General features: G+C 44.4%; 1 protein-coding gene across 1 annotated transcript in view; it reads right to left on the bottom strand.

Moving 5' to 3' along the window:
• Window positions 1–12487, bottom strand: part of LOC124606841 — a 124606-nt gene that overhangs the window by 26067 nt on the left and 86052 nt on the right. The window contains exon 10 of the mRNA XM_047138917.1: window positions 5430–5580. Coding sequence (XP_046994873.1) covers window positions 5430–5580 — 151 coding nt within the window. The remainder of the gene's footprint in view (window positions 1–5429; window positions 5581–12487) is intronic.

The following is a 12487-nucleotide window of genomic DNA, read 5'->3' on the forward strand; positions in this document are numbered from 1 at the left end:
TTATACAGCTTGAGGCTGCAGTGGATTGACATCAGTGTTGTGGACTAGCCGGGGGGATCCAATGGATGTCCAGCACGACCCACGAGTCCGCTGATTGCTCCTCGCCAGTGGCCAGCCCAGTTACTAATTGTATTGAGGTTGACCCCTCCCCACGGTTGAGTGTGATGTCACCTTGGGGTGTGGCAGGCTGTGAAAGATTTTCAGGAGCGCCGAGTGTAAGGCATTCCTGGTTAGTCTGAGAAACAGATTCCAGATGCTGTCTGTGGCTATCAATGTCCCTCAGCCAGACGCAGTGGCTTGCCCTGTTCCAGAGGAAACCTCTCAGCCTGCAAGATCCAGGCAGTCACAGAAGATGGGATTATTGATATCTGGGAACTCCAATGTTAGGCGCATTATGGGGTCCCGTAGGGACATGGCTGACAAGGAGGGGAAGAAAACTGATGTACACTCTGTGTGCATACCAAGTGGCGTCACTCCAAACGTGGAACGGGTTCTTCCAGATGCCATGAAGAGCACAGGATGCAGCCAACTGTAGGTGGTGGCACATGTCGTTACCAACGATGTTTGTCGCGTTTGATCGGAAGAGATTCTCTCTGGATTCTAGTAGCTATCAGAAATGGTAAAGGCTGCCAGTCTTGGAGATGAAAGCAGAGCTCAGCAATTGCAGTACAGTCGACAGGACCGATTGCGGACCTCAGGTACAGAACCGAGAGGAGGGTCTGAATCAGAGGCTCAGAGGGTTCTGCGACCGTGTAGGATGCAGACTCCTCGACTTGTGCCATAGGGCGCTGGAGTTTCGGGTTCCGCTAAATAGGTCAAGAGTCCACTGCACGCAGAAGGCGGTTACACGGATAGCGGGGGCTGTGTGGCATGGACTGGGCGGTTTTTTGTGTTAGAGGGCCTGGGGAAACAGAAAGGACTTCTCTATCAAAGTGTGCAGTCGAACACACGAAAGACGTAGATCTGGAAACCATCGGTATAATAGATGTAAATTTCCTTAATTCTGCTGGAAAAGTATCAGGGCTCCAAGCGCTAACAGAAAGCACTGATGCTCAAGTGCACTGAAAGCTGGATAGAGCCGGAGATAAGTTAAGCCTAAATATTTACGAGGTACCCAACGGTGATCAGAAATGAAAGGCAAAATACAATTGGCAGTGGCGTGATTTAAGCTGTTAGAAGTAGCTAAATTGAAGTAGATAATTCTGAGTCATTAGGGGTAGACATCCTTCTTGGCTACCGGAATAAAATAGTAACTGGATCTTCTAACTGACCTCCCAACTCAGATGATACAATTGCTGAAAAATTCAAAGAAAACTTGAGTCTAATTTCAAACACATACCCGACTAATACAATGATGTTTGGTGGCTACTTAAATTTACCCCTCTATATGTTGGCGAAATGCATGTTTAAACCCGGAGGTACAGATAAAACATCATCCGGAACTGTGCTGAACACATTATCTGAAAATTATTTCGTCCAGTTAGTCCATGAGCCCACTCGAACAGTACACGGTTCTGAAAACACACCTGATCTCTTAGCAACACAAATACTTCTGAGCAAATAACGTGCATCGAAAGGCATGAAGCGATAAGTGAACACAGATCTGTCGTCGCGAACTGAATATCGTAACTACTAAATCCACCAAAAATAAAGGAACTATATACCTGTTCAAGAAAGCAGATAAAAATTCGCTTGACGCTTTCGTGAAAGACAATCTCCACTCCTTCAAAATTAACAATGTAAGTGTAAACCAGATGTGGCTTGAATTCAAAGAAATAGTATCGGCACAGCTGACCCCCCCCCCCCCCCCCTGTTCGAGTATAATGACTTTTCTGGAGACTAGAAATCTACTCTGTACGAATCAGCATGGGTTTCGAAAAAGACGATCGTGTGAAACCCAGCTCGCACTATTCGTCCAAGAGACTCAGAGGGCCATAGGCACGGGTTCTCAGGTAGATGCCGTGTTTCTTGACTTCGGCAAGGAGTTTAATACAGTTCCCCACAGTGGTTTGATGAACAAAGTAAGCGCACATGGACTGTGAGACCAATTGTGTGATTGGATTGAAGAGTTCCTAGATAATAGAACGCAATATGTCATTCTCAATGGAGAGAAGTCTTCCGAAGTAAGAGTGATTTCAGGTGTGCCGCAGGGGAGTGTCGTAGGACCGTTGCTATTCACAATGTACATAAATGACCTTGTGGATAACATCGGAAGTTCACTGAGGCTTTTTGCGGATGATGCTGTAGTATATCGAGAGGTTGTAACAATAGAAAATTGTACTGAAATGCAGGAGGATCTGCAACGAATTGACGCATGGTGCAGGGAATGGCAATTCAATCTCAATGTAGACAAGTGTAATGTGCTGCGAATACATAGAAAGAAAGATCCTTCATCATTTAGCTACAATATAGCAGGTCAGCAACTGAAAGCAGTTAATTCCATAAATTATGTGGGAGTAGGCATTAGGAGTGATTTAAAATGGACTTACCATATAAAATTAATCGTCGGTAAAGCAGATGCCAGACTGAGATTCATTGGAAGAATCCTAAGGAAATCAGTCCGGAAACAAAGGAAGTAGGTTACAGTACACTTGCTCGCCCACTGCTTGAATACTGCTCACTGGTGTGGGATCCGTACCAGATAGGGTTGATAGAAGAGATAGAGAAGATCCAACGGAGAACAGCGCGCTTGGTTACAGGATTATTTGATAATCGCGAAAGCGTTACGGAGATGATAGATAAACTCCAGTGGAAGACTCTGCAAGAGAGACGCTCCGTAGCTCGGTACGGGCTTTTGTTGAAGTTTCGAGAACATACCTTCACCGAGGAGTGAAGCAGTATATTGCTCCCTCCTACGTATATCTCGCGAAGAGCCCATGAGGATAAAATCAGAGAGATTAAAGCCCACACAGAGGCATACCGACAATCTTTCTTTCCACGAACAATGCGAGACTGGAATAGAAGGGACAACCAATGGAGGTACTCAAAGTACCCTCCGCCACACACCGTCAAGTGGCTTGCGGAGTATGGATGTAGATGTAGATACACAAAACAGGTGAGAACACTGTTGCAGAAACAACGAAAAAAGCATGCCACATTTAAACGAACGCGAAACTCCCAAGACTGGCGATATTTTACAGAAGCTCTAAATTTAGCGCGGACTTCAATGCGGGATGCTTATAATAGTTTCCTCAACGAAACTTGTCTCGAAATCTGGCAGAAAATCCAAAGAGACGCTGGCGGCAGGACACAATCAACGCCTCCTCTGCGCTATAGCAAAGCAAATACCACCGATGAGAGTGCTGCTAAAGCCGAGTTATTAAACCCAGCCTTCTGAAATTGCTTCAGCAAAAAAGACGAAGTAAATATTCCAGAACTCGGATCAAGAACAGTTGCCAACATGAGTAACTCAGAAGTAGATATCCTCGGAGTAGTGAAGCAATTTAAATCACTTAATAAAAGCAAGTCTTCCGGTCCAGACTGTATACCAGTTAGGTTGCTTTCTGAGTATGCTGATGCAATAACTCCATACTAAACAATCATATACAACCACTCGCTCGGTGAAAGATTCGTATCCAAATGTTGGAAAGTTTCACACGTCACACCAATATTCAAGATAGGCAATAGGAGTAATCCATTAAATTACACGCCCATATCATTAACATCGATCGGGAGAAGGATTTTGGAACATATGTTGTGTTCGAACATTATGAATTACCTCGAAGAGAACGGGCTATTGTCACATAGTCAACATGGACTTAGAAAACATCGTTTTTGTGAAACATTCTCTTTATTCACTCGAAGTGTTGAGTGCTCTCGACAAGGGATTTCTAATTGATACCGTATTTCCAGATGGCTTTTGACACCGTAACTCACAAGCGGCTTGTAATCTAACTGCGTGTTTATAGAACATCGTCTCAGTTATGTGATTGGATTCGCGATTTCCTGTTAGAGAGGTCACAGTTCGTAGCAACTGATGGAGAGTTATCGAGTAAAGCAGTAGTGATTTCTGGTGTTCCTAGGTAGTGTTGTAGGCCCTCTGCTGTTCCTTATGTATGTAGACGATTTAGGAATTTAGTAGACTATCTGAGAAGCCGTCTTAGGTTGTTCCTGTCTTTTGTCGTTTAGTAAAGTCATCAGAAGACCAAACCAATTGCAAAATTATCTAGAAAAGATTTCTGTATGGTGCGAAAACTAACGGTTGACTCTAAATAACGAAAAGTATGAGGTCATCCACATGAGTACTGAAAGTATTCCGTTAAACTTTGATTACACGATAGACCAATCAAATCTAAAGACGGTAAAATCAACGAAACACCTAGGAACGATAATTACAAACAGCTTAAATTGGAAAGAACAAATATTGGCAGAACACTTAGAAGATGCAACAGATCTACTAAAGAGACTGCCTACACTGCCCTTGTCCGTCCTCTTCTAGAGTACTGCTGCGCGGTGTGGGATCCTTACCAGACAGGATTACTGGAGTATATCGAGGAAGTTCAAAGAAGGCGAACGTTTTGTATTATCGAGAAATAGGGGAGAGGATGTCATGGACATGATACAGGATTTGGGTGGACATCATTAAAACATAGGCGTTTCTTGTTGCCGCAGGATCCTCTCTCGAAATTTCAATCACCAATTTTCTCTTCCGAATGCGAAAATATTTTGTTGACGCCGACCTACAAAGGGAGAAACGATCATCATAATAAAACAAGGAAAATCAGAGCTCGCGTGGAAGGACACAGGTGTTCGTTTTTTCCGCGCGCTATTCGAGAGTGGAGTAATAGAGAATTATTGTGAAAGTGGTTCGATGAACGCTCTGTCAAACACTTATGTGTGATTTGCAGAACAGCCATGTAGATGTAGATGTAGACGCTATGTGGGAGCTCTAACTTTTTTGAGAGTGTCATAGAGATCCTAACGCACCATTGTGTTCACAATGAGACGTATAATCACTTTCGGATGTAAGGATGTGACACAGACATTACATATTTTTGGAAGTTTTACGTGCAATCATTTCTTTGTGACATAACAACGGTAAATTATCGTTCTTACTTCCCAGTTACCAATTTTTATGTATTGAGACACGTGGCTGTTATGTCCGAGGTATGCCGGCCGCGGTGGTCTAGCGGTTCTAGGCGTGCAGTCCGGAACCGCGCGGCTGCTACGGTCGCAGGTTCGAATCCTGCCTCGGGCATGGATGTGTGTGATGTCCTTAGGTTAGTTAGGTTTAAGTAGTTCTAACTTCTAGGGGACTGATGACCACAGACGTTAAGTCCCATAGTGCTCAGAGCCATTTGAGCCATTTTGTCCGAGGTATTTATGTGGTTTAATATTATGTCTTACAAACTGAGCATTTCTCAAAATAACTTTTGGTTTGTGAAGAAACTAAGGAACACATAAATTGGAAGTGTAAAACATATATTTACCTAGATAAATTTCCACATACGGACTCGCAGCTTTTGGCATCGAACGTGACTGGCGCCAGTATTTCGCCTCTGGGAAGCACATGTGAAGATTTGCCAAGCTGATGGTACGACAGACAGATGCCAAAACAGAAATGCATTCATCAGGAACTTGCTGCAAGAGATTGAGAACAAAAACAAACATGAATCACATATTGCTCACAATAGTACATGCAAGAATGCCTTAAAAATAGCTATTGAATTATTTTATGGACGTAAAACTTCTAAAGTATGGCAACGTAAACACGGCAGTTTGTTACACTTCAAGAGCACAAATGAAGCAAAACAATATTACCATTGTCCTCTGCCGGTCGCAGTGGCCGAGCGGTTCTAGGCGCTTCAGTACGGAACCGCGTTGTTGCTACGGTCGCAGGTTCGAATCCTGCCTCGGGCATGGATGTGTGTAATGTCCTTAAGATAGCTAGCTTTAAGTAATTCTAAGTCTAGGAGACTGATGATCTCAGATGTTAAGTCCCGTAGTGTTTAGAGCAATTTGAACCATTGTCCTCTGCGAGCCCGAATGCCGCCTGATGACGTCACGGGTACGTGATGCGGTTAGAAAAGAGTATAGGCCCTAAGCCGAGCAGAGACGAATGGGGAATCGTTCTGGCGATGATTCGGGACGCAAACGGGAAAATCTATTTTTTATACGTGCAACTGTGACTTAGGGAGGATAGTTAATAGACGATGACATGTAGGAAAAGGTGGAGCTGGTCGTCTGCTCGTGTGCTACTGTCGTGAGCATCTATGGAAAGTGGCTGAAGGACACTGAAATCACAAGGAGGAGACAAGGGATATCCACGCCTCATCACAAAACGTGGAAGTTGGAGGGTTGCTTGCTCTGTGAAACAGCATAAGCGGCGATCTGTGGCAAATCTGACGACAGTGTAAAATGCTAGTGTAGGGATAAGTGTTTCAGAGCACATCATTCAACGCACATAGATGCGAAGCAGACAACCCCTACGTGTTCCCATGTTGACCAAACGACACCTTCAATTATGACTGCAGTGCCCACGGGATCACGAGGATTTGACTGTGGGTCTATAGAAACGAGACGTCTATGCGGATGAACCACGTTTCTTATACGCCATCTCAGTTGGCATGTCCGGAAACGCCGTTTTCCAGGCGAATGGGTGATCGAAACGTGCACCGCTCCACGGTGGGGGGAACATTCACTTGGGCTTCCACGAGACCTTTGGTAGTAATCGAAGGCACCATGGCAACTGTGGAATGTTTAAACATTATTACGGGACGCCGGCATCCCTTCATGCTTGGTGTTCCGACGGCGTTGGAATCTGTACAGCTGTCTACGGTGTGATTTTTTCCACCGTGTACAAACTCTAGAGATTGATCGATAAGAGGATACGGAACAGAAAGGTCTAATGAACTTATTCCCGGAATTGCATTGTTTCCAAGCCAGAGATCATTTATTCGATCATACATTGTTGCAGAGACTGCAGTCTAATGGGCGCTGCACCACACAGCCCCATTTACAGTATGTGCTGAAGCTGGTTTCCATGTACCTCAACGCATGCGTGTACGCGCCGTAGCATGTTGTGTCTCACACGTTCACATCGGCCAGGCTGCATCCGAACAATGTCACAGGTAGAATGCTCCGTTGCCTCCACATCTGGAATGGGCTCTGCATACTAGATACTTTTGGAGATTGCCCCATAACCAGAAATTGCACGCGTTGAGATCCGGTGAACGAGCAGGCCATGCAACTAGACTCCCTCGTCGCATCCATCGACCAGAGAAGACAAGATTGGTGCGTCCGGACGGTAACGGCGAAGTGAGCTGGAGCAGCATCATGTAGCAGCCACATAATCCTTCGAATCATCAGTGACACTTCTTCTAGCAGGGGAGGCAAAATCACCCGCAAGAAAAGTCGATAGTTCCGTCCTGTTAGGCGACGTCTAAGAAAGACTGCTCCCGAAATATGGCCGCCAGTTATCCCGCCCCACACATTCCGATTGCACCGATGCTAATGATTCGCTGTCACCATACCGTCGTTGTTCTGCATACTGTCCCACAGGTGACTGTTGTGAAAGCTGAAGATACCACTCCGTGTAAAGGTGGCCTCATCTGTGAATAGGATGGATAACACAAATCCCGGTTCAAATAGCTCTGAGCACTACGGGACTTAACATCTGAGGTCATCAGTCCCCTAGAACTTAGAACTACTTAAACCTAAGGACATCACACACATCCATGCCCAAGGCAGGATTCGAACCTGCGACCGTAGCAGTCGCGCGGTTCCGGACTGAAGCGCCTAGAACCGCTTGACCACCGCGGCCGGCACAAATCCCGGAATCGTGATCGCCTGGTGAAGAAACCGGTGACAAAGCTGCTCTCGATGTGGAAAGTCTGTCGCTAGTAAGTGATAAGGGTAGTAATCATTGACTTGGAGAATGTTCCACACGTTCGTTTGGCTTATCTTTTGCTGGTGGGCCAACTGCCTGGTATCGACACGGCGATTGCTTTCCACAGTCTTAACCACATTTTCCTCCAAGTCTGGTGTCCGAACATTTCGGGTACGTCCTCCATGATTTCCTGCTTCCTGAAACGATCCTGTCTCAGACAGACTGCGAAACACTGTTGCAAACATTGAATTCTGTGGTTGTTGTAGGGGGGGGGGATAGATCTCCTGATACGACCTTGCTGCCCGCCGCCCGTTGCCATCTGCCTTTCCGTAAGTGAACACCATGTCGGCAAGCTCTCGATTCGAGTACGAAACTATTGTGTACAACGCTGTATCACGTCCACTACAAGGTGAGTTAGAAAGAGAAGTGAATCGCACGCAACAATACCCATGGCACGAGAGGGCGCTAGAGTATGACGTATGAGGAACAGTACCTCCCTCTAGGAGGAAACCGCGCATACCGTAACTGTGGCTGGGTGGTACAGCGCGTATTAGACCGCAGTCTCTGTAACAACGTATGGTTGAATAAATGGTTTCTAGCATGGAAACCATGCATTTCCGCACATAAGTTGATTAGACCTTTTTTGTCCTGTATTCTCTCACCGATCAATCCCTATAGTTTGAAGACGGTGGAAAAAAAAATCACCCTGTGTATCTCAAGGCTTGAATTGTGCTACCGTGGTTTGAGGAGGATGACAGTGAAGTCATGCTGATGTCTTGGCCACCAAATTTGCCTGATCTGATTCCACTGGAACATGTCAGAAACGCTATCGAACGCCAACTATGCGCCCACAAAACTCCGGCACGTAATTTATGGGAATTGCGTATCCTGTGCGTAGACTTCTGGTGGTACATACGCCCGAAAGACTAACAAGGACTTGTCGTACCCACGCCAGGCACAATCGCTAGTATACAGGGTGATTCAAAAAGAATACCACAACTTTAGGAATTTAAAACTCTGCAACGACAAAAGGCAGAACTAAGCACTATCTGTCGGCGAATTAAGGGAGCTATAAAGTTTCATTTAGTTGTACATTTGTTCGCCATTTCAGCCAATAAAGATTTTGGTCCCTTTTTCTTCGAAGGTGCTACTGTAACTGGACTACAGTATCTGGAGATGTTAGAGAATTGGCTGTTCCCTCAGCTCGAACAAGAAGCACAACAATTCATATTTCAGAAGGATGGAGCGCCACCACATTGGCACTTATCTGTCCGTAATTACCTGAACGTCAACTACCCGAGGCGATGGATCGGCCGCCAGGCAGCCCGTGACAGAGCACTTCATCACTGGCCTCCAAGAAGCCCTGATCTTACCCCCTGTGATTTTTTCTTATGGGGGTATGTTAAGGATATGGTGTTTCGGCCACCTCTCCCAGCCACCATTGATGATTTGAAACGAGAAATAACAGCAGCTATCCAAACTGTTACCCCTGATATGCTACAGAGAGTGTGGAACGAGTTGGAGTATCGGGTTGATATTGCTCGTGTGTCTGGAGGGGGCCATATTGAACATCTCTGAACTTGTTTTTGAGTGAAAAAAACCTTTTTAAATACTCTTTGTAATGATGTATAACAGAAGGTTATATTATGTTTCTTTCATTAAATACACATTTTTAAAGTTGTGGTATTCTTTTTGAATCACCCTGTATTGTGTTCTATAGGCCGAACTCCTATTAGGCAGGTGGTTATTAATATTTTGGCTCATTAGTGCGTATCACATCTGCTGTCCCGTTTATTGTATTTGCTGAGTTATTCTTACATTGTTCATTACTCGTCTTTTAGAATATTTCAATATTTAATAAACATGGGTTGTAGATGCTGTTGTTGGGAGCATATCAATTGACTGATTGGTAACCGATATTGGACGGTCAGAAAGTATAATGTCAAACGCTGAGGTGAATGCATGTGCAGACAAGTGCGGTGATAGAATGCCGCTGGTCAGAGCAATGCTTTTAAAATTAATGACATGACCGACTCGGCCGATTTAGATAACGCGAACAACGTGAGTGACAAAAGTAATGAAATTGGGAAGAGAAGTAAAGAGATGGCTTTTTGAGAGTGGGAGTTTAAACTGTGAATATTAACGAATGCAACTGTTATTAGGAATCATTTTATGCTTATTGATATGAATGGAGGTTAGATGACAGGTTTATTGGTGGACTGGCAGTTTATTATGACATGGTTGTAAAACAGTAACACTAAGTATCTGCGGATGGCAGAAAACAGCCCCAGGAATGATCAGTTTGGGTTTCGGAGAGATGGAGGAACACGCTGGTCTCACCGATCCTGCAACTTGTCTTAGGAGATATTTTAAAGAGATGAAAATCCAGATTTACAGCAGTTGCAGGCATATAATAAGCTACTGACACTGATGACTTTAAAACTCTCTTTAAAATCCAGAAACTATTTAATGCACAAAAAAGAATATTTGTTTGTTCTAATGCGCTTATACCTTTCACCGGTCGGCGATGAAACTTTGGTGAGTTGCTATGCACACGCCCGAGAAGGTTTCTGCGGGTTGCGGGTGAAAAGGGAGTGGCATAGAAGCTTAGCTGGAGCAATTTCAATCAATGTTGTACATATGTGATTCGTTATTTGTACAATTATTCGCATAAAAACACTGTGGCGGTAATCTACCGGAAAGATCGCTAGAAGTAAAGGTGATGATGAGAACAGGTGACATGTAAAAATATACGGTAGCGACGAGTATTAACATAAAATCCATAGCTTTAGGATTGTGAGAGTTATTGGTTACAGTAAAGATGACGCTTCACTCTTAGATATGGGGACAAGAGTGACGGGGGAGAAGGCGGGGGAAGGGAGTGCAAGGCGTTGCCAGGTCAGGACATATCTTTATAACGCCTCAAGAAACTTCTAGCAAAGTCAGTGCATGTATCATTTGCTGTGAGATAAAATCTGCTGTGACAGTAAGACGTCCCTAGTACGCATATGGCTGAGGGTTTTGGGTGAAAAGACGTGACACGGTTCTTTGGTGGAAACGGGCTCGCTCTCAACAAACTGATGTCAAACGTCATCGAAGCGATAATTCGGAAAGGCAAGTTAAAGGAGAAGCTGTGCTGATTCCACGTACTCTCATCATTCTCAGTGCTATGCCGTTGGGCTTCTGACTGAGTTCTGCGTTTGCCTTGCATTCCCAAGCACAATCAACGCAACAAAAGGTCGGTCACTTCAAGGTTTTGATTAAATCTGTAATATTCATGCTTTTAAACTTCTCAATTGCATATTGCATGCTGAGGAGTGGGTCAGCTAAAGCTTTATTTGTTCTTACTGAAGAAGGAAAGATAATAAATGTCTTCCAAAACTCTTGAAGAAGCTTTTTCAATTTTAATTTAGTACACCAAAAAGACTGTCTTTCACATATTTTGCACATTTAATGTGGCTGCTTTGTATGCGCCCACGTACTTAGAAATAATAAGAGGCATTACAAAACATGCCAGGCACAGCTAGTCTAAAGTATAAAAATAAATGATTGTTGGTTCGTCTTCTATGCATTCCTATATGGTTCGTCTGATTGCGACGAAAATATGAGCTGTTGTGGGCACGTCCCCGAAGGTTTCTAAAGGTGCGAGAACCGCCTATCTCGCATAGGGGTAGAAGATGTGATGAAAAACGAGTGACATAGCAGCATAACTCAGGATATTTTGTATATACATGACCCATTATTTGTATAATTATTTGTATAATACTGCAGTCGCTTACTATACACCTACCACCTCAGCGGGTGGGTGTTGGGGAGAGAAGTTATGAGATGTAACAGTATTCGATAACGACCGACATTTACAAGAGTCCATAGCTTTCAGAATCGCTTGCCTCATTGGTGACAGTCCCGATAAAGTTGCACCCCTAGGAGTGATGATACCTAGGGTGGGGCGGGGGAGGGTGGGGGCGGGGTGCAAAGACAGTAATATATTAACACACGTCTGGGACGCTGAAGTAATTTCTTCAGAAATTGGTACACGTATGATTGCAAAAAAAAAATACTGTGGCAATAAAACGGACTCCTGAACCAATTACAACCAAAGCTGATATTAGTATTTTAACCATCTTCAGCAACTGTAATTGGATACATTGAAATAATCAGCAACCGGCTGCATAAATGCAACTGGTTTTATATACTGTATGCCACTCATTATTTGTACATGTAAATGTGTCTTAGAAACACAAAGAAATATTGCAACGCATACCGCTCACGCAGTTTGAGACATGAAACAGCCCTCTCCCCTTCACCGTTCTTTTTGTTCTTTTATTATTCGAATCGGCGTCCTTTTGGAAACAAAGGAAGTTGAAAGGAGATTTTTTGTTGTTGGCAGTTCGTGAGGCGTTTCTCCGGCAACAGAGGGAACAGACGATTGCGACATTGCCTGGCGTTACAGCTCCGCTAGTGACACAGGCTCTCGCTGATTTTAGATAATTTTTGGCAATTTAACGTGACGGTTAAAGGGAAGGGCACTGATGAACTGTACGGAATTCTGTCGGCGGCTTCGCCGACGGTGGCACGCAGTTACGGGGTTGACGACTTTTGTGGAACGGCTGATTGCATCGAGGCTGTTCTTCCTGAAAGGTGAGTGTTTCTTCCCGA

The sequence above is a fragment of the Schistocerca americana genome, chromosome 3 (genome assembly GCF_021461395.2).
Source record: "Schistocerca americana isolate TAMUIC-IGC-003095 chromosome 3, iqSchAmer2.1, whole genome shotgun sequence".
Classification (NCBI taxonomy): Eukaryota; Metazoa; Arthropoda; class Insecta; order Orthoptera; family Acrididae; genus Schistocerca; species Schistocerca americana.